The sequence below is a fragment of the Oreochromis aureus genome, linkage group 14 (assembly GCF_013358895.1).
Source record: "Oreochromis aureus strain Israel breed Guangdong linkage group 14, ZZ_aureus, whole genome shotgun sequence".
Lineage (NCBI taxonomy): Eukaryota > Metazoa > Chordata > Actinopteri > Cichliformes > Cichlidae > Oreochromis > Oreochromis aureus.
The window spans coordinates 7,918,361-7,945,479 of NC_052955.1; the positions used below are offsets into that span (position 1 = coordinate 7,918,361).

Consider the following 27,119-nt stretch of genomic DNA (forward strand, 5'->3'; position numbering starts at 1 on the left):
TGAACAAGAAAAGGCAAGAGTGCTGAAAATAAGGGGAGACATTTTCACAGATGCAAGTTCAAACTTGTGCTTTGGTCTGTTGTGAAGCTTAAGCTGTCAAGTATTTTGTCTTCTTTTGTTACAGTCCATTTAACACGCAATGAATGAGTGTCTGGAAAAGCAATATTGCATGCAACGAAAAATGACTGAAACAAACCTTGACTTCTGAATCTGAATATCTTTTGTAATCAAACAATATGCACATGGATGGGAGGTTGGAAATTAAGCTTTACATGTTTAGATCAAATTTGTAATGATAACAATGGCTTAAAAGCTCAGAAAATGAGTGATAGCTAAGATTTATGCATAAAACTGAAAGATTGTAGACAATAAAAAACGTTAAAGTTGACATGCAGTATATCATTTTCATTTATTATTGACTGTATTGTACGTGGTTAGTTCATGTTTAAAGGAAGTCAGAAAGGAAGGGATAGACGCTGCAATAGTTTGGGATAAATACCGATTGTACACTGCAGGGGGCGTGCGAGCCTTCTACTCACTTGACTATAGCAACAGTGTGTCAACATATCTGTAATAGCCAAACAGAAGAGCAAAGCGCTTTACACAAAGTGGACTCATGCAGCTACACTTTAGATCACAGGTTGATTCTGGTTTATAGCGGCCATATAATCGTTTCTAGTAATATCCAATCGAGAGCAGTGAGGAGGATGGAAGGCTGACAAAAAGTGACCAAACTCGGCGTGGTGGGTGGTCCTCTTGGCGCTGCCGGGACACTGCAGTCCATCTCTTTAATGTGTCTGACTGCGTTACAATGATGTGAAAATGGCCACTTTCATTGAAACAATTGCCATTTTTTGACTGGCAGCATGTGTGCAAAGACTGTTTCCTTCATTCATCAAATTAGAGCGACTTTTAAAACAATAATCAAGTATTTCACATATATTAAAAGTTTTCTCACTGTCAGTATTTTACTAATCATTTATTAGACACATCAAAGTTTAGCAGGACAAACATGAATTCCTATCAGTACACTAGTATGGTGGATTACAGCGATGTTAAATGTTTCTAAGATTTTGAAGGTACAGCTTTGTTAAAAAGTATTATCTGTCCAAAAGCATGTGGCTTGTGTGTGACTATCAGTCTGTTAAGGAGGTTTACAGTGTCTGTGGATATTTAATAGATCTTCATAATGATGCATTCAGTGGATGTATGGGAAAAGCTGAAACAGAGCCTCTATATCCAAAGAGGGTGGATCTTGACAAAATGATTTCTCAATGGGAGAGGGGCCGCATTAGCATAACAATTGTGGGAACTGCATGGGTCTACTTTTCATGAGCACTGTAACAAAAAAAAAGAGAGTGAGAGAAAGACAAAACTGTACTATTACACATAGTGATGATAGTTTTTTTTTGTTATCTTTGCTCAGATTCTTGGAAAAGTGTTTATCTATATTGTGTCATAATGCTATAAATAAATCCTGCAAAGAAAAATGTGATCTGCCAGTGTTGCTTTAGTCAGATTTTCCGTTTGCAAATGCAATTTATTGTAAGTTATTATGAGCTTTAAGTTCAATATGAATTTGATTTTCGTTTTCTTATTTGTCCTTTAATTTCTTGTTTTTACACTAGAAAACTTTGGTAACTTTGAAAAAAAAAACATGTACAAAGTTGTACAAGAAAATGTCACTTTATAGCATCAAATTTGAGTTTAATTTGGTTACATTGCTGTGTTCATTCATTTTCAGTGCATCTGCAAGTTAGTTTAATGAAACTTCCTATATAGTAGTTTCTTTTTCTACGCTGCATTCAGATTTGGGCTAGCAAATGGGCCATAATTTATAAGGTGTTGCCCTGATTGTCCAGTCGAAGATTACATAAACTGTAAAGGATATTACAGTTCCATTTGCTGTCAAAATAAGTAGATGTTAACGTTAAAAGTTGTGACATGTTTGATCAAAAACGTATCTTTTGGTACATAATATTTTACTTTTAATTTCACACGTTATTTAAATTGGGGAAGGTGCCCGCTAATAAAGGGCTTGGCTTTTTCACAGTCTACCTTTAAACGCTCTTGTCCCAATCGGAGCCGTAAGTCCCGCCCTTTATTGGTCATTACGTCACTGGCGTCATAAAGTTTGATGTCCTCTCCAAAGTTTAGATCCGACTGGGGCTAAACTTTTTTTTTTTTTTTTCTAGAAAGTGAGCTGCGGAGATTTGTACTGCTCACTATGAGCCTTGCTTAAAAGAATATCAACAACAGCTTGGACTTGGCCCGACACTCAGAAAAAGTTGGACTCTTTCACTCAACCGTTTGTGGTGTTTTTTCGTCTTTTGTGGCTGCATCTGCGTTTTTTGGGGGGACGAGAGCATAAATTCCAATGTGGAGTTTATGCGCTTTGTTACGTTAACAAGTATGCCAGCAGGAAACAACAGGAAAAGGCTGTCTTTCATTGCAGATTTCGACAGCTAACACACTTTGGAAGAATATCAAGTGCTCGACTTGTAAAGTTTAGAATGACTCCGAATAACTTTTACTGAGTGTCGTCGAGATTTTCAGATTTCTCCCGGCGTGGAAAAAAAAAGTTTGGGATTGGCTCACGTTTATTTTTTAACTTCCGAAGCCTAACTTTTTTGGGACATAAAGTTCGAAGACTGTTTTGGGACAATGGATCCGAGCCAGCACAACCCTCCTGCCGGACACCAAATCGTCCATGTACGGGGCGACTCTGAGACTGACCTAGAGGCGCTTTTTAACGCCGTGATGAACCCGAAAGTCAATACCGTGCCCCACTCTGTGCCCATGAGGATGAGGAAACTGCCAGACTCCTTCTTCAAACCACCAGAACCAAAGTCTCATTCCAGACAAGTAAGCCCGCCCTGGTTTTTACTGTGCCCGTACTCAGAAATCACGACTAAAAAGTAGGGCCCATCTTGTCGAGCTTCGGCCTTCAGGAGCTACGTGACTGGCACTTAGTTAATAGTTACTTCATCCTTCTTCAGTGCCATTTTTAGCCTTCAGCGTTATTGTTTTATTGGTCAGTCATCTTTGAACACACTTTTGTTTTTAAAGTCTTTAAGATATAATAACTTTATTCAGGCGGACTCGTATTGACATGCTTAAATGAGTGTGCATTTCCATTGATGGGTTGTTTTTTTTTCCCCCCCTCAAATTTCTATTTAACACATTGCACAGCAAAAAAACAAAACAAAACATTAAAACAGTAAAGGCCGTGAGGGCTTTATAAAACGGCGGAAACATTCTCTTACAGTCTTTGGCCGTAAGTAACCAAGAAAACTGATGAATATTGCTTAGCTTAAAATAAATTGTGAATAGATAAGTGACCATGTAAAAACAATAAGGGATGGTTTGGTTAATAATTCATGTATAGCTATTTGCAGACGGATAACCGTCATGTTCGCATCATCTTAAATTTCTAATCCGACTTTTTTATGTAAACAACTTGATTTGCTGACAGGAAATCATATGATGGTTAAATTATCCTATATTCACCCACAGCCCCTCCCCGATCCCTTCTTCCATTTCCAGCACTTCCAAGTTACCGGTCGCTCCCCATAACTCTGAGGATTTTTTGTACTCAGTGCGCATGCGTGTTGGTGGCGGGCCCTGGATACCTCCCACACCCGAATAAGTCAAAAACATGCCTTCACATGCACATGAATAGAATTTATATACACTTTAAAGTGATTACGAATTATAAGGAGTGACTCAAATATTAAATGGGTAGAAATTATTTAGACTACTACACAAGGTCATTAAATTAAGCCTGTTCTGTTTTTCGTTTCTTAATCCATTATTGCACTTGTATTTGAAACGAACAAAGCAACATGTTTTTTTTATTCTTTCATAAATGTTTAGTTTGTGTTTACATTTTCGTATTGCCTTTTTTAATTATTACATGATAATTGATGTTTTTAAGTAAGGATTTTCACTCAAACTCCCCACAGAAAACTGACTCAGCTCATGTTGTCTCTCAACCCCAACACAGGCCAGCACCGATGCTGGGAGTGGCGGAGTGCTCATCCCTCACCATGTCCGTGCACACTCATCCCCTGCTTCCTTGCAGTTAGGAGCTGTTTCTGGTGGCTCACTGTCTGGCATGGGCTCAACAGGGGCCTCTCCTCAACATCTTCGTCAGTCTTCTTATGAGATTCCTGATGACATGCCCCTACCAGATGGGTGGGAGATGGCCAAGACTGCCTCTGGCCAGAGATACTTCCTCAAGTATGTATGCTGCCATGAAGTGCATCATACAGTTTGTAAAAGTCTCAAAATGCTTGCAACCTGAAATGTTTTGAAAAGTCAGTGATATTCATTACATTACATTTTAATACCATCACAATCACAGGTTCAAAGTTTTTAGTTTGTCACAATGAAAGTTACCAAAGAATTGGTCTTGTGACAGGTCTCTATAGAGACCTCTGTACTACAAAGCAGGATTTAATCTTATCTGGGTAACTTCTGGATTACCTCTGAAGTTTAACCCTTAACCCTAACCTGCTCCGGAACAGGTTAGGTTCCTGATTAGAGATCAGCAGGTATGAAATCACCGCCTACTGACCAGGCAGTTTGTTGGAAACTGGCATCACCCTTCCTGAAAAATCCCACTGTGGGTAGAGTAGATGGTTTTTCAGTAGTGTCTGAAGTCTTTGTGTTAACCTGTTGAGCATCAGTGATAAATATAAATTCATTCCCATGTTGTCAGCAACAATCTATTCTTTGATAAGTGTTAGTCAGTAATATATGATCCTAAAACAGGACACCTATACTGCACTTTCTAACCTAATTTCAAATTTGTACATAGACTAAGCCTATATTTGAATTCTGTTGTTGTATTTTAACTTACTCTTAAATACTTAAGACACAGATTGCAGCTGTAACTGTTTTATGCAAATTTGAAAATGATTGGAATACTTGATAACAGCTCATCAGATTCTCCAATGTCTTAAGGGGATATTTTTATCGATTAACTCACACAAGTGGCTACACTTTAATAATAGCTTTCTAACCAAAGTGGATACAAATACTTACATCATTTATGTAACCTCTTCATATTTTTCTAATTTTAAAGTTTACTCTTCCTTTGTAAAATCAGCTTCTAGTACACTAATCAGTGTGATTGGTCAGACATTACCAGCACCACCTCTTTCATGTGAACTCACTCGTACCTCGATTGGGGAATCCTGGGTTAACTTAGTGAGTTAATAACCAGCTTTGTGTAACCGCTTACCCCGAACGCCAGTGTTAGGGTGAGTGAATCTGGATAACGAAGGATACCCTGGGTATGCTGAACTCGCTTCGTAGTACAGGGCCCAGCTCTCGATACTACATCTCTGTTCAGCATACATTATGCTGACAGTGATTTTCAAATCTGTTACACAATAGTTGCCACTGTGTCCAGAAAGAGACAATTGCAATAGTTAAATTGTAGGTTATTAAATTTGGTGGCCTCAGCAAACAAGAGAAGTCTTTTGAGCGATGACTGCTGTATCTAGTGCTCCTTTTCTTGGTCTCAGGTTTCAGTAGAGACAATGGACCACTGTAGCTACCCCAGACAGAAAAGGACAGAGTTCTGCAAAGCTCCTCTGCTACTCAGTAGATCTTCTTCGCATTAATGAGCCATAGTAATGTAGATTTCTTGTTTGCAGGTACTGTAGAGGCCCTTTAGGCTTGTCACAGGATGTATCGGTTACTTTTCAAGTTTTGAGGGGTTTTGTTCTTTAATACTTTTTTGTGCATTCGTTACCCTTTTTATCTCTTCACTGTCTGTAGCTCTGGGCAAAGACGGGTTGAATTATTCATAAAAGTGACGTGCTTGTCAACAATTTATGTTAATGTAATCTGCTCATTGTGAAGGGTTCTAAAGTTTATGAACTCTTCAGCAGCTCTTGTTTAAAAAAAGGCTTGACACTCGAAGTCCTCATTCTTTACTCTCTCAAAGGCAAAATGTTGTCAGTTCTAGGAAATGTTACACTCTGACGCGGAGTCTGGACAAACATGATAGCTTCAAACTTACTTGGATCCAAAAAAAAAGAGAGGTTTCATTACCACATGTTTTAAGGTTGCACATCTGGAGAACATCTGGCCCATTTTGTGGAGGCCAAAAAAATAATGGACAGGGAATAGGAGAATCAAAACAGTACTCTCAAAGACTCGAGATCTTTGCGGTTCTTTAGAGTATTTTACCGCAGTCCTAAAATACTGATAAAGGCAGAATAAAATATAACGTGTATAAAATTGGCAGTATAAAAGCCGTAAGTTCACAAGTCAGGTGTGTTAACTGAGAGTCTTTCTATGTACATTAGATCTCACTGGTCAGTAATAGTTTTTTTTTTTTTAAATGCTAAACTAGCAAATTATTCATATATACCTGTTTATATAGCATATACCTGACGGCCTCTTCCTTTCAACTCGCATAAAGTTTGATGTTAACGGGATGTGAAACACATTTCTTTGCAGAGACTTAACTGTTTTTCCAACTGGCATGTTATACAACCAGAGTGAGTATAGTACACTGTGTTTGTGTTTGAGTACGGAAAACGCGAGGAGACATCTTCCATACAGATCAAAGAGCAGATATTTGATCTGGAATAAAAGCAGGCTTGCCAGAGCTGCTGGAAAAGACACTCCCCTATTTATAAACAGGGGCTGTCTGACCAAGATGTGTTGCAGAGAGAGTGAAGCAGAGCAAGAGTTTGCGTGTGTGTGAGCGTGTGGGGGTGGGGAGTTGGTCACCAGCTAGCAAAGCAGAGAGTTGGGGGTTCACATTTCACTCTGATTGCTTGCTGTTGTCCTTAGAGATAAATGAACCCAGGGTTTTTTTTTTTGTTTTTTTTTCAAGGTACTATTTGTTTATTAGTGCACTGCAGGATTATGCGTAACAATAACTGGCCTCTGAGTCAGTGAGTCTCCAGATTTCGATGCCTCACTCCTTCAGAAGTCATGCTCTGTTTTGGTATGAATGGAGCTGTGACTCTGTGATGGTGCCTCTCTGTGTCAATGAAGTTAAATGGCAGCCATGTGGAGATCACTAGAAGAGGGGCCAAAAGAAACTGTGCCCTCCCCCTTTGTCCCAGCAGCGAAACAGTGATCTTTATTCAGACGACGGGCCTGTTGAGACTCATGTGAGCCTTCCCGAAATAGACAAATGGCTGACATGAAGTTTAAAGATGGGGGTGAGAGAGTGGTGGCTTTGTTAAGACTTTAACCTTCTTCTTCACACCTGAAGTTCTGATTTTTTTTTTTTTTAATTTAGTTTAATTTTGGTGTAAATACTAACCACTGATCATAAGTGATGATAAGTGACAGATTTAGCACTTTTTTTCTCCTTTAGAGTAGCAAATGGTGTAGAAGCGATATAAATATCATTTGATAAAAGTGATGCACTTTTTAAACCAAATTTTTAAAAATGAGACATTTTTATAACTGTTGGTGATGATCAATAGTCGCAGCCCTAATGGTAATCAGAGTCAAATAGGATGCCGTCTTTTTTTGTTGTTTTGGCTGTTACATAAAAACAAATACTGGGAGAACGTCAACAAAGTCTGTTGACCTTTCGTCTTTCTCACAGCAGTTTGCTGCGGCCTTTGATTTATGACAGCCGGGGCACAGAGGTTGGGTCACCTTGGTTGTTGGTGGGACGGGGGCAGGGATGGTCTCCAGGGGTGGGTCATAAACTAATGAAGGTTTCTAATTTAGACACACCGGTGAACTAGGAGGGGTAATCACTGTTTCCGGGCGCTTATTAAATGCAGCTTTGAAAGAGCTTTCAGTTCGTGGGAAGTCAGCTCAAAGCAGTGTAAAGCTCTGGAGGGGGGGAGGCTATTATCTGCCCTTAGGGGCAGGTAGATCTACGTGCTGATGGACACTTTTGTCTTTTCTCGACTGGGTTTTTTAAATGTTTTGATGAGCTTGGTTTCACACGAAAAGAACAGACTATGTGTCTCTCTTAAGGTTTAACTCTGCATTGGCTAAAGATGATTGATGATTAGATATGCTAGGAGATGATTATCCACTGTGAAGAACTTTGATAAATCCTTTCTTTAGTGTTATGTTTTTAAAAAAACAAATTATTTTCTGAGTTTTACACTGCTGCAGAGTCCTGGGTAATCCTAAATCGGCTAATAGTCAGCTTTTACTATACTCTGTCTGTTATTTCCTGAACATCTGTTGCACTAAATACAAGTCAGAGATTGCCTGTTTGCACAGGAAAGATGTTTACTTGGGCCTTATGCTCTTGCTGTAGTACATTATAATAACTCTGTTATGCTGATTTTAAACTATAAGATTATATTGATAAATCAATTCCAGCAGATAACATGGTAATATTTACTGCGTCTAAAGCAAAAATGGCCTACTCAAGCTTTAGGCTCTCCAAACATTGCCATCAATTGAGCAAATAAAGCTGCCATTGCAGTGTTACGTTGTCTTTTAAACCATAGTCAGACTCTAACTACTTGACAGTTTTTCATCTAGTCATTAATACTGTAGTGATGTAATAAATTAAATAAAAACAATATCAATTAATTTTTAAATTCACTAACAATTTTTACCTTTATAGTTTGGCTAACACTGATCTTATAGTAAATGAAATAAATGGTATATGTAATTGTTTTGTGACTTCAAATCTCCATAGTGTTAAAGTGATAAATATGCAAATTGGATTTTATTCTAAGACGTTGTAAACTAAGACCACTTGGTCAGTCACAAATGGTGCTGGGAAGACTGGGCTGTAAGCTTGTGCAAAGCCCTCATTTGGAGCAACTTTGTGTTTGACAAACTTTTGGTTTATTGACCACACACAGACAAGAACCTTCCTGTTCAACTTTGGCCTGTCAGCTCAGTACACAAACCGGACTGTGAGAAAGTCAGACTAATGTTTACCAAAGGTTTGATGTAACACCTCTGTTTCAGACATCAATGCCTCCACTGTCACTAAGGGCATCTCCACAGAGAAGTAGTCTCTGAGAGGTGGACCTCTCAGGTGTGATTTAGATATCTCAAAATACTCGGATAACCTTATTTTAATATTTATATATTATTTGACTAAAAATATGCACCTATTAATTAGATTGCAATGTTGCCTGGTAAATGATGAAGAGAAGTGCTTACGCGGAGTACTTTGCCAGGCAAGTTTTGCTTAAACCCCACCGATTAATCTTTAATCACGACAATCCCTAAAATTACTTTCAATCTTGAAATTACTCTTAAAAAATAAACAGCAGAAAAACCGAGGAACATTCAGTCCTGGTACTTCATGAAGTAGTTTCCTCATTAATACAAACCACCCTTCAAAGGGAAACTTAAAGCCACAATGGGGTCACAAAGGTTGCCCCAATAATCTCTCTTGATGATGTCCTGCTGATAGAGAGGCAGCCAGGCATCTCCAGTCAACCAGAGTGGAGGTGGTCACCCTCAACTTAGAGGCCTGATTACATCTGGCCTCCCCCAGTGCACTCTTAAGTCATTGGCTTCAACCAACTTCCAAGCACATACTCCCAGGGTGGAGCTCCTGTGGTCTGACGATCCCATTTTTAACATTTGACAACTCAGCTGTGGGAGTGCTTCATCACTGCTGCACTTCTCATAGCTTCACTCCCCTGTATTACACCAGCGAAATGCAGCACTTGACATCTGGCTTTAAAGACATGCAATTTCAGTGGAATAAACAGTCAGCCTGGACTGAAATCGAGCTTTGATCTGGTGTTTTGAAGGTAGCAGAGGTTATTTGGAGACTTTATTTTTTTGAGTAGTAAATTCTCTACAAAGCCAGATGCAAACTGCCATAGTTTTCATGAGCATAAACAGGCAGGCTGTGTGTTTGTCATACTAGTTTATAATACTACAGTAATTCACTGCAGCTTTTGAAAAATCAAGTGGGGGAATTCAGACTTTTGCACTTGGATCTCGTAAGGGATTGTGAACCCTTTACAGTATACTCCGGAAACCTGAATCTCTTAAATCTCAGACTTTTCAGTCAGTCCTTAACGATAAGCACTTTGCATTGTATTTTTACTCCAGTTAGTCCTGAGCAGGAAACTTATAAGTCATCCCATATCATTTCAGCAAAGTACAGTTTTGCCTTCATGCCTCAGCAGGACACGGTCAAACATGACAACTTGAGCAAAAGATGGAAAGTAATGGATTGCATTTGAAAGACAGTGCTCTTGTTGGCTGCAGTACCTGGTCATTTGCAGAAGAAATGATGTGTTATAGTTTGTCTGTGATGATTCCCAGACGAACATGAGGCCTTTTTTTTTTTTCACCACGTTGTCCCGTCATCTAAACTAGGATTTGGGGTTGGAACGCCAAAAGATGTTTGTGTTAACAAAAAAAAAAATCCCCCTTAAAGGACTTAATTTGGGGGAGGACGATGTTGTTGTTTATGTAAACCATGTGACAGAAATAGAATATAGCTGCTAGTTCATTGTTTATGGATTGAAACGTGTCTAAATAGGTACATTTTTTTTGTGGCATATAGACTTACTTAATTCTGTCCATTCATGTGCTCAGTGTGTAATCACACAGCAACAGTTTGTGTGTAAAGACTCAAAAGACGCCATTTATTTTAAGCATCCTCTTAATGTTTGGGGTCGCTGCTTGATTGAGAGTTTTGAGAGCACAGTTTCACAGCTTACTTAAAAAATTATAAACTTTTTTTTGCACTTGTATGGATTAGGACCGACCCCAAAAATATCTTTGTGTGAGTCCGCTGCCCATCCCAGGGTATGCAGTAGGGGGCAGGGTACAAAGGCTGCCTTGCTGTGCTCGTTGTGGTGTCAGAAACATGTAAAGACAACACCGAGCAGTTGTGACTGTGGGGTTGCAGATCATCAGCAATTCCTAACAGCAACTGGTGGCCTCCAGCCGTCCCAACAGTTGCCATGACATTGTTTTGTTTTATGTTTCACCTACAGGAAGCCGTGCAGCTGACCATATATGGTTCGTGGCAGGTTCAGTGAATCGATTATCTTTTAGTTTTAAAACCTGGTGATGAATTACTGACTCTTGGTAACTCATTTACCAGTTTTCTCAGTTTCTTTTCAATATTGTTCAGCGCTATTGAACTGAAAGTAGATTTCATCACAGGCTTTTAGATCATTATTGCCTGTATTTTGAACCGAGGCTTTGTTTACAGTTGTTGTGGTTGATTGGATCAACGGAAGTTGGTAGTTCTAACTAGTCTTTGATAGAAAATTCAATATACCTTTCATCTGTGCATAACTTCAAGAATCTGGATTTTAAGGTTTTAAAGTTTTATGTTCCTATCATTGTTTTCTTTTTTCCCCCCACTTTTAGCAGTTTTTTTTGCCATTGACATGCAAGGATGTGCAGGCCTCTCATTTACAATAAACCCTCCCTTCCCTTTTACCCTAGTGCCCATCTCCCTGCCTCCTCCCCTGTTCCCCTGTTTCCCCCCCCCCACCCCTCCATAACAAATGTCATAGTTTCCAGAGTGGGGAAAAAGGCAGGAAATGGGGCAGGGCGGGCACTCGGACTGTAACAGAACCACAGCAACTCACACAGCCAATGGAATTCAGGGGATTTGCTTCTGTAGATTTTTTTTTTTTTTTTAACTTTCACTTGTTTTTTTTTTTTTCTTTTCTCCAGTTATATGCCCCTCCTTTCCCTGACCTTTCTTTCTCAAGCCCCCCACCCCAGTCTGAGCAGTTCCAACTATTTTGCTTGGTTTGCGGTGCTTGTGTGGGTGTGTGTGTGTATATGTGTGTGCGTGTGAGGGCTGGGGGAGGGTTCGGTAGGGGATTTGGCAGCTCCTTTGATCAATAAAGCATAAACAAGAGGGGGCTTCAAAATGGGTTGCATTGTATCGGGGGAGGAGTGCTGAGTCAGGTCCTCTCGCTCTCTGGCCTGGGATCGAGAGCAGACAGGCAGGCTGGGATTACCGCAGAGGCCAAGAGAAACTCTCTGAATCTCTCATTTCACCCAGCTGTTCCAAAATCTGTGCTAATGGCGTTTAGGGATCAAATTAACAGTGAGTTGTAAAGAAACGCAGTGGGTGGAAGGACACCATTAGAACCTGGGGTATAATGGATAGCTGTGGGTAACATTTAGGTGCATGACAAACAAACTATTTTTGCCATGTGTGTTGAAATAACTCAGTCAAGTTACATTACAAATGCAAGATTTGTGGTGATGTATGAAACAAAAACACTTGAATTTCATGGCTTTTTGTATGAGATTAGTTTTTGTTTCTTTTTCAAAAAAAGGGGATAGTTAAAAAAAAAAAAAAAAGAAGAGAAAACAAGTGAGTAGTGGGGTTTTAGGTCGTAGCTCAGTCTGTGCCTTTGTCAAGCAGGTGAAAGCTTTGTAAATGTGGCGCCAGATTGTTAAAGCCCCTGACACTCTGTAGTGTCCGAGCCGCTTCCAGGAAAAAGGACCCCCTGCATTGAGCCCTGGGACTGACCCTCCCTCAATAGAGAGGGTCCTGCTCGGGAGAGGAGGGCTTCCTGTATTAGCTTTCCATCTTAATCAAGCAACAAGTACCAACAAAGCACTAATTATCAATGCCTTCACAGAATGAAACACAATGCCTCCTCCCCCAAGCCTCAATCCTGTTCCAGCAAAGATGAGCCAGAAAATAGATGGAGCAACATTGTTTGATGTTACAATGGGTGTTTTAAAACCAATCACAGGCCGCTACACATTTTCGAGAAGCTTTCAGCCTGACTTGACTTATTTTCATTTTTTGCAATGTGCTGTTTTTGTTTTGTCTTATTTCAAATATAATATAATGTTTTTTCTTTTTTTCATTGTTATTCAATATACATAAATTCAGTTCCGTTACAAAAAAGTGTTCAAATCATGAATGAATGAGTAGTGTAAATCTAGAATGAATTCAAGCTGGAACACACAAAGCCAACATTGAGTTTCGCTTCCAGTAACAGTCATCATTTACAGAACGGGGGGGGGGTAGATTCAGTGTTTTTGTCCATGAGGTTGATGAAATGGGTCTGAGTCATCATTTATGTGTTGTATTGACATATCCCTGGTTTGACCTTACTGCTTATTAGTTCTAGTAAATCATAGATGGTCATTTCTGTGACTTATTTTTATTGGCTCTCCTATCTCCTTACAGCCACATTGATCAGACCACCACTTGGCAGGATCCACGCAAGGCCATGCTCCAGATGAACCAGCCTCCCCCTCCCAGTTCTGTGCCAGTCCAGCCGCAACCTATCATGAATCCAGCCAGTGGTGTGTATCTGTTGATTTTGTCAAATTTTGTTTTTATATCAGCTGCAGTGCATGAAATGCATTGTGTAATTTTCAGCAGTGAATGGCAATTATTTCAGTTCTTCCTTTGCACAATGTTCATAGTGCATTTTTTTTGTGTGTTCACATATGTAAAGCAAAACAAAAGAAAAAATTATACCGCACAAGTCAGGTACAGTCTGGTTCTTACCTGTTACTACTTGGTGTACCTCAGGTCTGTCCATACAGTTGGAATTTGCCCTAGGTGAGGGAAGACTGAGGCAGAACGTTACGCGTCCTGTTTGACATGTTTGGGAACTGTGACTCAATAGCTATTTTTGCACATGCACACACTGTGTGATGCCCTTTAAAGCCATGTGAGAATATAGCAGGGAATCGGTCCACTGAAATCGCAGCAAGCGAGTGAGCCTCGCGTCCTTCCTCTCGCACGCTCTACCCGACCGCCACCCCTCATCTAAACAAACAGAGTTTCCAGTATTAGAATGCATCTGAAGTGAACCATCTCAATTTGGTGCTACATGTCAGAAAGGCCAGTTTTGGACAAAGGCCAGATCAGAAACTGGGTAGAGATTAGAGATTACCGATCCGGTAACCCATTGTTATGCATCTGTCAACTGTTGACAGACAGGATTGTTTGATTTCAGTGGCTGATGGCAATCATTAATTCTGAGATGAAAGATTATGACCGTCTCTAATTCTTCTGCCTATTTATTCCTTTTGCTTTCTATATGGGAAGTTTTTGCTTTGTTTTGGTCTCTTTGTCAGCTGACTGTAAGAAGTTTAAAAAAATTATGCCGGTCAATTAAAGCACAGATTGAACCTGTAGGATCTCTTAGACTTTGTTGTTTTGGTTTTTTTTTGGCGTCGTCCCTTTAGGACCCCTCCCTGATGGCTGGGAGCAGGCTATTACAGCAGAGGGAGAAATTTACTACATCAATCACAAGAACAAGACCACATCCTGGCTGGACCCACGACTTGAGCCACGTTATGGTGAGTTTGCCTTGGACTGTGATTGTTAGTGTTAAAGCGTGTTGTATTGATTAAATATAGGAAAGTCATTGTTAGACACCTGAAAATATAATTAAAAAATGTTCACGCTTTGGGGAGGTGTTCCTTCTTCACTTTTGGTTCAAAGTTAATGTAACCACACCAGAGTGCTTTGGGCTATCTAGACATAGCATTGGTGGTTGAAGGCAGATTTTGTGAAAACCCCCACCCTCGAAATTCACACCTAAACTTTTGTCAGTCGTTTTAGTTATGGCACAACAGCTGAGTTTGCCATTAATCCCTCGGGCCAAACTAAAGTTAGCTCCGAGTGTGTGGTGGTTGGGGTTGGTGAATTAGTGACAGAGCCAGGTACATGTGTTCGGACTACTCTGTGGCCATGGGAATAAACTAATCCTCCCGTGTGCCAGAAAGACTTCCAGAGATGAGGGCTTATGTCACTCTGACTCATTTATTCTTCAGGTGACATGCTTTTCATCACTGAAGTGTTCCCCAGGGAACTTTACCCTGGTTCACAAAGGCAACATGTGTGAATCAGCGTGCGGCCCGCTTAAATTTAGTGTTAGTTTTTTACCGAGCATGGCCACTTAAAGGGCAATTTTTATGTAAGCAATTGTGTGTCCCTGTTCTGAAAGCAGACAGGAAAGTTCAAAACAGAGTTGTAAGGGGAGTGGGGCAGCTGGGGAGAGATGGAGGCTTTAATCGGCAAAGCTCTTTGAAGATTTATAAGTCTTGAACACACAAGGCTGCTGGGCCCCTGAAAGCGAGAGAGGGGGAGAAAGAGTGAAAGAGACAGGCTCTTAACTCATTATGTGCCATAAACATGATTTTGTTCCACATGGTATAAATTTTTTTTAATAATAATTGTTAAAACGTCACATTTATACCTCTTGTATTTCTCATTTGCTGCAGTTTGTACCTTCTTAGGTTTACGAAAAATTGTAAATGTTATGAACTTTGAACTGGTTTTTTTTAAATTTCAAGTAGTTTTGTTTGTTATCATTTTTTTTGGTATGCATTTGTACTTTTGTACTATTTAAGTAAGCTCCTGCGCTTCAGAAACCCTTATACTGCTGCTATGTAGGTCTTCAATCATAAGCCAACTGCTTTGATAATGGAGGCTAATTTGAGCTTTGAGAAGAAAAGCAGCAGAGTGCCTTTAACTGAGGGTTGTTGCCGGCTGCCTTCCCCCTGTGTGAGGCCCAGTGCAGGCACAGCCCCATTCTGCTGTAGCTCCAGACAGACTTGAATCTTTGCCAGGCCTCTTTATTCTGTGTTCCAACTCTTAATCTGTTCCAGACCTTTTCAGTCAAAGAACTCTAAAGAGGGGAGGGTATGGGAGTGGTGGAGGGGGGCAAGGCGAAAGGGGAGGAAAGAAAAACTGAGGAATAGAGAGAAAATGACGATGGGATAAACATGCATCCTGTTTAAGATCCAAAAAGGTGGTGAGCAAGCTGCGAGTCCACGGTGACGTGGGAGTTCAAAAGGGGACTGGCTAATGTGGATATCATTTCCTGTATGTGTTGCTGTGGGCACATACAGGAAATGACAGCAGAAAGACCAAAAAATTCCCCTGGGACTTCAATGTTTTCATTTGAAGACTTGGTGTAATACTGTTTGAGTACTGTCAGAGTACTAGACCAGAAAAGCTGGAACCTTTTTGAAAATGCCGCCGTCATAGGATAGTTTGGCATTTGTGATACAAACACAATTAAGAAATGTCATGTGGAAAAAGTCAGGAGCAGCTTCTTAATTCTCAAACAGCATCCCAGAGTACTTTGGATAGCTTATGTTTGAGTTTTGCCATGTTAAAAAATATTCCTTCCTATCTTTTCTTTTTTTTTTTTAATTGGTGACCATTAAATGGAAGTGTAAGCATTAATAGATTTCTATTAGAAGTGTCAGATACAGCTGTATTATAACCTGTTAGCCTACACTCTTGATTTTCGCCTGACTTATGTTTTTTCATGCCTCTCACAGCCAAGTCGGCACAGGCTGGTTTTAGTTTACTGAGTACAAGATGATAAAACTTTGTTTGCATCACATCCAGTCTGTTTTGCCTCTTTACTTATCTTGACGCTAGAAATACAACACCTTCCCAAGATGCCTTTTTTTTTTTTTTTTTTTTTTCTTTTCTTAAACTTGTTAAATCGAAAGCAGGCAAATATTTACTAAGTCTTAAAAGGGGCTGAGGCCTGGTCATATAGAGAGCTTCCCACAGCTGGCACACCCTCATCTTTACCTGCCCCAGGTGATCTTGTGGTGTAATATGCCTGCCAGTGCGATTGACTGATAAAGGGTTGTGTTGCTGGCTCGTTGTGTTGCAGGAGTGCGTGAAGAAGACAAAAGGCAGACAGCATTAACTTGTCTCTTATCTGACTGGCTCACCGACAATCACTACTTCTATGTGCTGCTTACTCAAACCACCTCTCCAAAAGTACACACACACTCTCACACACCGTCTTCTTTGCCTTGAGTGGCCTCCTTTTAAAATATCAGTCTGGCCCTGAAATGAACCTATCCTTGGCAACTATCTCACCCACAGATGTAATTCCCTTCTTTGATATCTGCATTGCTTGTGCATAGTTCCTCCAGTAACATTGGTTATTGTTGCTGTTTGGTCTGCAAAAAGAGTCCTTGACTTCACTTTGCAGCGGGAACTTTGCTCCCCTGAAGGAAACCGTTGATTTTAACTAATCACATGGTTTTGTTGTGCATAATTTACTTGGCAAAGAACTCACAAGGTTAGTAAATCTTCTGATTTTTGTAGTTTTTTTTTTTTTTTGTAAAATTAGGCGAAACTACACGATCGTTCTGCAGGATCTTTTCACCTTGTTCTGCAAATTGGCTGGAGGAGGAGGTGATTGGAAGCTGACTTCCCTTTGGCAGTGTTCACACGAATAAAAGGTTACTGTCATAAATAGAAACTGGGGTCAAAATAAAGACCCAGGTTTTGACATTAGAACTTCTCCTTTATCTTTTGGCTTTGTGTATCAGTGGATCTCTCCATATGTGTCCCATCACTTTTACGCAACTCGTCTTCAAAGCTAAGGCCTTAACAGATCTACAGCTGCTGACATGGCCCATGCGTAGAGACTCCATCATGAGAACAGTTAATGGTGCCCCGATGGCGGAGCGCTTCAGCCACAAAAGGCTTCAATATCTGCCAAAGATAAGAAGCAGGGAGAAGTAACAGTCTCCCACGGATTCTCTTGACATGTGTGGGAGGGAAGCTGCCTACATGAGTCTGTGTGTGTGTGTGTGCTTGGGGTGGGGCTGCTGGGGAGACATTGCGGTCAGAAAGGGGAGGGGACGGTGGAAGGCAAGGCAAGGTGGGGCCTCCAAAGCTTCCCAGGGAGAGCCCTCAGCTATGGTTCATTCAGCCCCTGCAATAGTGTAAACAGACAGTGATTGAATGGTGATGAGAAAGGTGCCGGGGCGGGCAGGACAGAACAGAGAGGGCCAGACCCGCATGAATATTGCGCCCCCGCCCCATTAAAGCTTTGTTTTGATTGGCGCTTCAAGCACATAAGCAAACAGCACACCTCGTTGGCTCCTTTATTGTTGGTGCAACACATTCACATTTACTCCACTGCAAATGTGTGACCTACTTTGCATGCATAGATTGCAGCATCACATTGTGCTTTACACTTATGTTTATTAGACCCACCCCCGCTACACTGAAGAATAACAAAGATTTCATTTGGGAACAGCTGTGTTTTCAGTACAAACACATTCGTTCTGATATTGTAAACATGTAGTTGGCTTACAAATGCTTAATGCAGCAACATTTGTTGTGTAAAAGAGCCTTAAACATAAATTTAGAAGTGGTACTGTGTTTGCATTACCTTACGTAGGCCTGTACTATATTAATGGGCACAGAGCAATCAAATTGCATGCGTTAAATCAGCTTAAGTGGACACATCAAGCCAGGGTAAGGAGGCAGTCAGTCTCGAGGGATAAGCTGCGATTTGTTTAGAAGGAAACAAAACGCACAATGAAAGGATAAGTCACGACTGATGCAATGTACAAAACTAACAAAGCTCGTCTTAGTCAGCGAGTGGGAGGAGATCAGGTCTTACAGGAATAGTGATTGTTTTAGATACTAGGTGGACAACTTGTGCTGGGACTTCCCTTGTCCTACACAACCTGCTGCACTGGATCCTCTTTTGCAATTTCACTATGTCGACAAATGCACAAGTGGTTGGTCTTGTTATGTAGTATTTAAATGCAGTGATGCATTAAAGAGGTGAGGTAGCAGGAAGTTTCTGAAGAGAGATGGGAAGATTCTAGTCTATCTAGTCTGCTAAATAGAAATCCTGTATGTTAGTTTTATTTTCCCAGTTTCTGAGAGCTGACATTGTTAAATTTGCATGTATCTCAATATAGTAAAGTCCAAAGGATAAAGGTGTCTCATAAGCACAGCACGTAAGTTTTGCTGTCAGGTCTGAATATCCCCCCGCTTTGCCTAAAAAATATTTTGAAAGTATAATGATTGTCCTCAGTATTTCCTTTACAACAAAGCAGTTAGACACCATTTTTTGCAAAGTTTATCCTTGCTGTTATAACATTTGGTGTCTTTGCATTATGTGCTTTCGACTGATATCTAAACAACCTTTATTTTGGTTTTGTAGCTCTGAACCAGCAGAGAATTTCCCAGAGTGCTCCAGTGAAACAGCCTGGGCAGCTGCCTCCCAGCATCAGTGGAGTTATGGGAAGCAACAACCAGATGAGACTTCAGCAGATCGAGAAGGAAAGACTGAGACTGAAGCAACAGGAGCTGCTTCGGCAGAGACCACAGGTCAGGAATCAGAGTTAAAGCAGTTCAAAATATTTTTAAGGCCTTTTGGAAGTGCCAGGGCCTCATGGAAGAACAAATACTCTTCAGTATGTTTCCACCAGGACACTGAACCTCAAACTGTTCATTTGCTGAATGAGTGCAGCAGCAAAATGTTTACACTTTAAAATGTACAGCTTTAAAATCTTGGCAGGGATAGTGGTGGATCCTAAGCCTCTTTGATCAGTCTTTATTGTTACACCACCCTGCAGTGAAGTCTTGTGAGTCATCGTCCTTAATAATTATCACTTCCTAAGGTTGATGTGTCACAGTGGTGCCACCCACGCAGGGTGGAGCAGTAGTTTACTCAAGGCTGTGTCATAGTACCAGATTTGGCGCTTTATGATTATGAATGAGAGTGCTGGTGACTTTGTTTACCATGACATGGGTTCAGATGGGTTGTTTAAAGTTCACTGTAGGACGTGACCTGTGTGCATGCATTGGATTATAAAGGGAAAATTATTTGAACTGTCCTTTTTAAGAGAATATGCTCTGCATGCTTATGTAGCCTGGTTACTGTTGGCTTTTAAAGAAGGAGATTATGAGAGCATGATGAGCACAAACGCTTTCTTTCAGATACTTTCAACTATTAACTATTTTAAAAGCCTTAAAATCAGAATTATGACTTTATTTACAATTTATGTTTTTGTTACGTGCATGACAAGTGCTCGTGAGCAAAAGTGGGACCGGGTTATTTCAGTGAAGCTGCCTGATTTCACCTAGTGTCTTGTGTAGACAAACACAATTAAAATGACGGATAGAAATTCATCAGTTATGTAAGGAAACCTGAGCAACTGGATTATCCAAACCTCAGACATCCACGGCCACTGGTTAAAATGGAAAATAAAATGTGGAAAGGCACTGCAGACCAGGCAAAGATATAAAGAGGGGTTCTGTCTAGCCACTAGATTCCAATAAACCCGAAACCCCTGTAACTCTGCTTTGTTTGGATTATGGTGGCTATAATTTATTTACAAATCCTGTAGTGTGTGTCAGGAGTACATTGTGTAACGTTAGGCATGTATAGGGAGTTCAATTTTGGAGCAAAACTTGACACAAATGGTAATGTATGCACTAAGCAGTTATGTAATGAAGAATAGGTGAGTGGCCTACTTAAAACCCCTTTGTAAGGTAATTAATAGTACAGGAAATAAAATTAATTATTGATGTTGCATTGACTATGACTAGCTTATAGTTAGTCCTTCACTTATGTATGGCAACATAAATGTGAAAAACTGTAGAAATGCCACAAAACAATGTAGATTGCTGCAACTTCAAATGCAGGTGAGCCATCAGACATGCCTTGCCATGTGAATTCTAGCGTGTGCTGCTCAGACAGCCGGTTTAGCTAGCTTTAGCTTTACGTGGTTTTGATAGTGTCAGCAGGTCATTTATCACACAACTGCAGCTTTTGGTTTAGCTGAAACTGTTCCAGACTTCACTGCAACAGCTGTGTGTTTGAAGAGGTAAATTTACTTTATGTACTTATTGAAAGCATAAGCTGCTTCACTTTTGTTTCAAGGAATGCACAGATGGCAGATATCAGCAACCTATACTGCACTACATGCTACAGTGTCACTGAGCCAAGGCTATCGGTCATTGTTTGAAACTTAATCTTATTACTGACTACTTATACTTGATTTATTTTACTTGCTGATACCAAATACTAAGTAGAAAAAAAGTATCATCAGTGCATTTCTAATAGTGTCTTTGTAGAAGTTTAATGAGAGCTGAAAATGGTGACTATGGTCAGCTCTGTTCACATCCCCTTAGAAGGAAGGGGGTGAAAAAGAAAAACATGACTTCATATCCTCAACCTTATCTGATTCCTCATGTGTAGAAAACAATTGTCTACAACTGTGGCCGGCCCCTCATGTAATATGACACCGTGCAAGGAGAGAAATGGAGACCAACATGTCTGACAGCAGACCAGCGAGGCTGTAAAAAAACGCCTCCATGAAGCTCTAGCTGTGTATAATTAGCTTTGGATGTTAGGGGAGGTGTTGACTGTGTTGCTCATGACTTTTTGCGTCTTATTATCCGCAGGAGCTTGCTCTAAGGAACCAGCTGCCTACCAGTATGGATCAAGATGGCAGCACAAACCCTGTGTCCTCCCCTATGGCTCAAGATGCCCGGACCATGACGGCCAACAGCTCTGATCCATTCCTCAACAGGTTCGGTTCATACATAAGCCAGGCGTGTTCAGTGTGGAACAAAATAAGGAGACAATCAACCGCTACAGTCTGATTGGCACCAGCTGACTTTTGGTTCAGCCTATCAGACTTTATCCTGTTTTAGGGATCTGTGTGCATAACTTTTTGAGCTGTGGTAGTAAAAACAGAAGGCCAAACTCTGGGCCTTAACCCTGTTCACATGGTAATGACTCATTCAGAGCAGCAGATTTGTGCCTGGAGTTCAATGATGACCTCTGGTGTACAACTGCTGCAGTAAAGTCAGTCAGAGCTTAAATGGCGACGCAAGTTATGAAATAATACAAGACCACTCTTTTATTTTAAGAGTGAGACATTGCCCCCCCCCCACCCACCCCAATAAGTAAATAAATAAATAAAATAAATAAAGTAAAAATCTGCTGGTCTGAAGGTATACAGATTTGAACAACAAAGGTACAGGAAGCTTTTTATCGTGTGAATGCTGCCCCACGGTATGCTGGGAAATAATTTCTAGTAGTTCAAGCTCTAGTTCTTCTGTGAGCACACAAAGTGAGGAAAAGAGCTGAATAGCAAGCAGGCCATGAGAACATGTGGTCCAGTCAGTAGACAGGCCAACCTAATCTCCCCTCCTCCCCCTGTTCCCTGCACTCCTCTGCGCTCACAATGGCCTCATTCATCGTGCCTCTGCCATACTCTGCCTACATATTTTTCTGCTAATTAGTATAGGCTTGTCAAATGTCCTCTCTCTCATTTTGTCTCAGTTGCCCCTTTCATTGCTGCTCTTTGCCTATGTACTGCAATAGAGTATAGATTGGAGGAGAAAAAAAAAAGTGGAGCTCACTTTCAATGGTGTCACTGCAGATTAGTCATCACGTAGCCTTTCTAGAGGGTTGAACCATTCAAATGTGCATGTAGGTAGGTAAAGGGAGTTAAGGCCGCTGATTTCAACAGTTCACTTCTAAAGTAGAGTTAAGTATAGGCCATTAGAGTTCATTGGTAACAGAGCAGCGATTCTAACCAACATTTCATCATTTCTGCGTTTCCAGCGGGACCTACCACTCCAGGGATGAGAGCACAGACAGCGGCTTGAGTATGAGCAGCTACAGTGTCCCTCGCACTCCAGATGACTTCCTGAACAGTGTGGATGAGATGGATACAGGTGAGCCACAGGGACTAATATTTTGACCAAAGTGGAATAGAAGTGCTCAATCAAAATAAACAGGCTGGAACCATCTCCTGCCGAGGGGTGCTTAAACATTTTCATTAACCAGTCAGATAAAGGTTCTTCAGTGTGAACAATTTAGCCGGATTCCTTTCTTGCCATTTGCTTCCTGCAAACTTAGACATGAGTCTTTAAAAAAATGGCAGCTTTTAATCTGAAAGGCTTCATTTTTAATATAAGAACAAAAAAGATTTTTATTGTCCTGAAAACAGAATGTCCCCCTATTAGGGAAACGGATCATACAAAGGCCTAAGAGATGAGGAGATGGACATAATGACATTTGTATCTGTTTCACATGTCATACTGTTCTGATTAAATGCTCGATGTATGTGCACATCAAAACATTAAATCCTAAACAGATGCAAACATCTGACCTGAATTCTCGACTCTGTTGGTTTGGCTTTAATGATTTGCTCACGGCTGCTGATTATTATTGTACATATTTCTGCATTCCCTTCATAACCGAAAGCCTTTTTGTTCACAAGTCTTTACTGAAATGAATTAAAGTGAACTATTTTAATACATAATTAGCATAAGATATGCCAATTCATTTTGGTTAAGTTACATCTAATCATACCTTCTTTTTTAACTAGCTGAAGTTGAGGTTAAAAGTGACTGGTACTGAACTGCTGTAGCCCTGAGAAACTTTTTCACACCTGTTCTGGAGCAAGTAACATCAAACAATATCGACATGTTTTGTTTTGTTTTGTTTTTTTTGGTTTTTTTCCCTCTTCATCAGGGGACCCACTTGCACCCTCCATGGCAACACAGCCCAGTCGTTTCCCTGACTACCTGGATACCATTCCTGGAACAGACGTAGATCTGGGCACCCTGGAGGGGGAGAGCATGGCGGTGGAAGGCGAGGAGCTGATGCCCAGCCTGCAGGAGGCGCTGAGCTCAGACATCCTCAATGACATGGAGTCTGTGCTGGCAGCTACCAAGCTCGACAAGGAGAGCTTCCTCACATGGTTATAGAAAAGCCGAGCTGGCCACTCCTTCCTCGCTCCTCTACCTACACTCTGAACTTCTGCCTGCTCTAATCTGTGAAGGAATCATAGATGCTTTTATCAGACATTTCAGCAAGCCTCTCGGGACTTCTGTGTCTGTGTCAGCATGTAAGGCCAACCTTTTTTTTTTTTTTTTTTTTTTTTTTTTTTTTCTGGCAGTATTGTTCTGTTCTCTTCACTGGTTGTGTTATCTCTGTATTTTGTCTGTGTCTTCAAGGCTGGCCTATGAACAGACAATTATGCAAGGGTCCCCAAATCTTTCACAGGCCTGTCAGTGAATCTAGGGCATATTTACCCACTGGGCAGGTGCTTCCACTCTTCTGCCACGATCAGTTATCCCCTGGAGTCTCTGGAGCCTCTTTCTTGCAAAATAGTGTGACGCATCACTACTTAACTGTATTTGGGACGTTTGCATCTAGCTAGTAGCTTTATATTTGGCCTCATGTTTTTATTCTTTTTGTTGTTGTTGTTTTTTTGTTTTGTTTTTTTTCAACAAGCCTGAAAAACCAAAAATGATGTATTTGGAGCATAAAGAACAATACTGATTTGGAGTAAAGGTAACGTGAGGCCCATGTTGCTTGGGGTGGGGGTGGGAGGGGTTCGAACCTGGGGATTGACTACACCGCTGCTTGGCTGTGCCAGCAAGTCTAAGTTAAACCTTTGATAGATCAAGTGCCTTCAGTTGTTTTTTTTTTTTTTTTTTGAGACGCGAGCGACACGAATAAATACCCACATTTCTATAATTCAGCAACAAGCACACCGCCGTTCCCATAAACGGCAGGCATATTTCCCTCTAATGTTCAATGATCAAAATTGTATGTTTGGGGTTTTGTTTTTTTTTTTAAACAGGAGAGGGTGGTTTTAAACGCCTAGCTTCTTGCTATCTCAATTTTATCCCAGCCTGATTCACAATCCATTCGTCGTTTTATCTTTTTTAGTGTTCTATTTTTAGATAACTATATATGTATGATAGTTTAGATCAAATGGCATTTTACTTTCTTTTTTTTTCCTTCTTTCATACATTGAATAATTGAATTTTTTTTTTTTTTTTTTAAACAGGGTCGTCTGTTATATCACAGCACGTCACTTCAATGAGATCAAACCAGCCAGGACTTAATCTTGGTGGTCTGATTCTGTTTGGACTCTTTTTAAACCCATTTATCTGATTCTCTCATTTCTGCTTTACTGTATCCACTTTAATGTTATTGTATTTTTGATATTCACATGCAGCTTTTTTTTTTTTTTTTTCACTGTCTTTACTGAACATTAACCAAAAAGACAGGTCTCTTGGCTCAGAACAAAGTATAGCTCTTTGATCAATGAAACCTTATGACCACATACAGTATACAACAGTTACAATGTTGGAACCCCCCGCCCCCCCGTCTATGCGACGCTGTGTTGAGTGTTTTATATGAAAGGTTTATAGACTGCAGCCAGGACAAGTTTTAGCAGGTTTAAGAGTCATGTCAAGGGGTAGAGTAGAGGATCAGTGTGTGACTGATGGTGGTGAGTTTTTCCTTTTGCCTGTTGTGTGTGTTTTTTTTTTTTTTTTTTTTTTTTTTTTTTTTTTTTTTGGTGGCATAATAAAGAAACAATCAGATATCTCAGTCAGGAATTGTTGATGCAGATTCCAAAGATGTTTTTGTAATGACACTAAAAACTTGTATTTTGCTTCTATCTTTAGAGTCCACAAACGGTATGATTTGTAAATCAGCCTGTGTTTGAACAAACTGTATAAGCTAATAATGAGAACATGTTTTAAGTGTTAATGGGCACGTCTAGCTGAGAGAGATTCTTTTTTTTTTTTTTTCCCCCCTCCCCTTCTGTTTGGGATGGTTGTTTCGAGTGACTAACCTTGAGATTTTTAAGGATGAGGTTTCAGAGCAGAGAAAAGAGCGATTCTTCTACAAGCACTCACATGTTTACATACTCGGCCGCAGTTGAGACAACACACTGACAATTCTCACATAATCACGTTATTTTTTTTGATGTTTACACAATGACTACATATTTGCATTACTGCAGTAACCTTTGAATAATCAGCCTGCTGTGCGTGCCCTTGGTTTAGGCTTTGCAGGATGTCACACTGATTCTGTTGCCAACCAATACTAAATGGGTAGCATTTGGGGGTTTTTTTTATTCGTGAGAAACCTCTTTTTAGTTTTGATTTTACTGAATATTAAATCACGTGTTGATGGATTTTTAAGATGGATGAACAGTGTTGGTGAGAACAATGCAACTAAAATGAGTGGTACACCACAGTGCTCGTATTGCACGGCTAGTTTTCATTTTAATGCATCAATGCATTTTGTCACACAGACCTGATTTTATGCTTAGTGTGTAATTGTCAGAGCATATTAGCTGTTGACTCTCATTGTAGCAGTAGAACTAATCACAAGTTAAAGGATTTTGTATTTAGAGTTTTCTAAATGCACATGAAATGAATTTATATTCAGTAATGATCTGTTCTGTTTTTTGTTTTTTTTTTTTTTTGTTTTTTTTGATAGAAATGTGCATGTGTTTTAGAACAATAAATTCTGTTACAGTATATCTTTCTTCATATGATACTTTGAAATTGGCCTAAAATAAAGTATATACTTTGTGGTAATATTTCCATGTGTCATATTTTGTTTTTTATCGTTTGAAGCATGGATTCTAATTGTATTATACAGCACCCACCACATACCTCACACACATTTTTCTAAAATGTTTGGTTTCAAAAGAATTATTGATTGATTACTGATTCCACTGAAATATGTCAAATGTAGGGCAAACTCTGTATCCTTGAGAACATTTTAGTTTAGTTTGTAGGAAAACTATAGTTGCCAATGTAGTTTGCTACCATGAAGCTGCTCTGAGGATGCAGTGTAATTCTTCAACGTGTATTAATTAGCAGGTACAAGTATGAATTAACGCGGATTTACCTTAAAATAGCGGCATCCCCGTGACCAGTAGAGGGTGACTTAACTTAAAGTACTAAACAAACCTTTTCCAACAAGTAAGTTGGAGTTTAGGCTATACCGGAAGGCACTGTTAGCCCTCTAGTGGTCAAACCGTGGAACTGTTGGGAAGCGGTACTTCCGGTAACTGTCAAAATAAAAGTCATTGTTCATACCAGTTTAGCACCGGACTAGGCACTGTGTATTTCGATTAATGAATTTGATTTACATTTTTTATCAACTAACATTTTTATGCAGTTTACTTGAAGCTTCATACCCATTTTACTGAATCCAGTTATACATAGTGATGCCAGTTTCAAACCAATACTTCGAAGGTGGATACTCTGAAATATATAGAGAAATGCATTACTACTCTAACTAGTGAGTTATACACACTTTAAAATAATTATTACATTTTATATAAACCTATTACTATTATTAAAATGATTCAAACTACCACTGAAATTAAAGAAAAAATAAAGGTTAACATTTTCAACAACAAATAATAAATTTAACTGACACAAGCAATTTTATTTCAGCATTCACCAGAAGCTGGGGGGCCTTTTTATCTTATGGCTTCATTTTCGATAGGAACAGTGAAGACTGACAGAAAAGCGGAGGAAGAAGAGGGAAAGACATGCGTCATAGGGCCGGGGATCGGACGCAAACTACACAGCGCGTTAAACC

General features: G+C 40.0%; 1 protein-coding gene across 2 annotated transcripts; it reads left to right on the plus strand.

Annotated features, from left to right (window-relative positions):
- Positions 1–2,191: 2,191 nt before the first annotated feature.
- Positions 2,192–26,106, plus strand: yap1 (Yes1 associated transcriptional regulator). 2 transcript variants are annotated; one of them, XR_005608182.1, is made up of 9 exons: positions 2,192–2,865; positions 4,007–4,242; positions 13,115–13,233; positions 14,128–14,241; positions 18,891–19,057; positions 21,140–21,267; positions 22,311–22,423; positions 23,226–23,601; positions 24,553–26,106. XR_005608182.1 is itself a non-coding variant. In XM_039598282.1 (8 exons), exons 1-8 carry the CDS (start codon positions 2,665–2,667, stop codon positions 23,459–23,461), a joined length of 1,314 nt encoding a protein of 437 aa, XP_039454216.1. In that variant the 5' UTR covers positions 2,192–2,664; the 3' UTR covers positions 23,462–26,106. The 2 variants fall into 2 exon arrangements, 1 of the variants encoding a protein (XP_039454216.1); XM_039598282.1 differs by having other exon boundaries at positions 23,226–26,106.
- Positions 26,107–27,119: the final 1,013 nt, after the last annotated feature.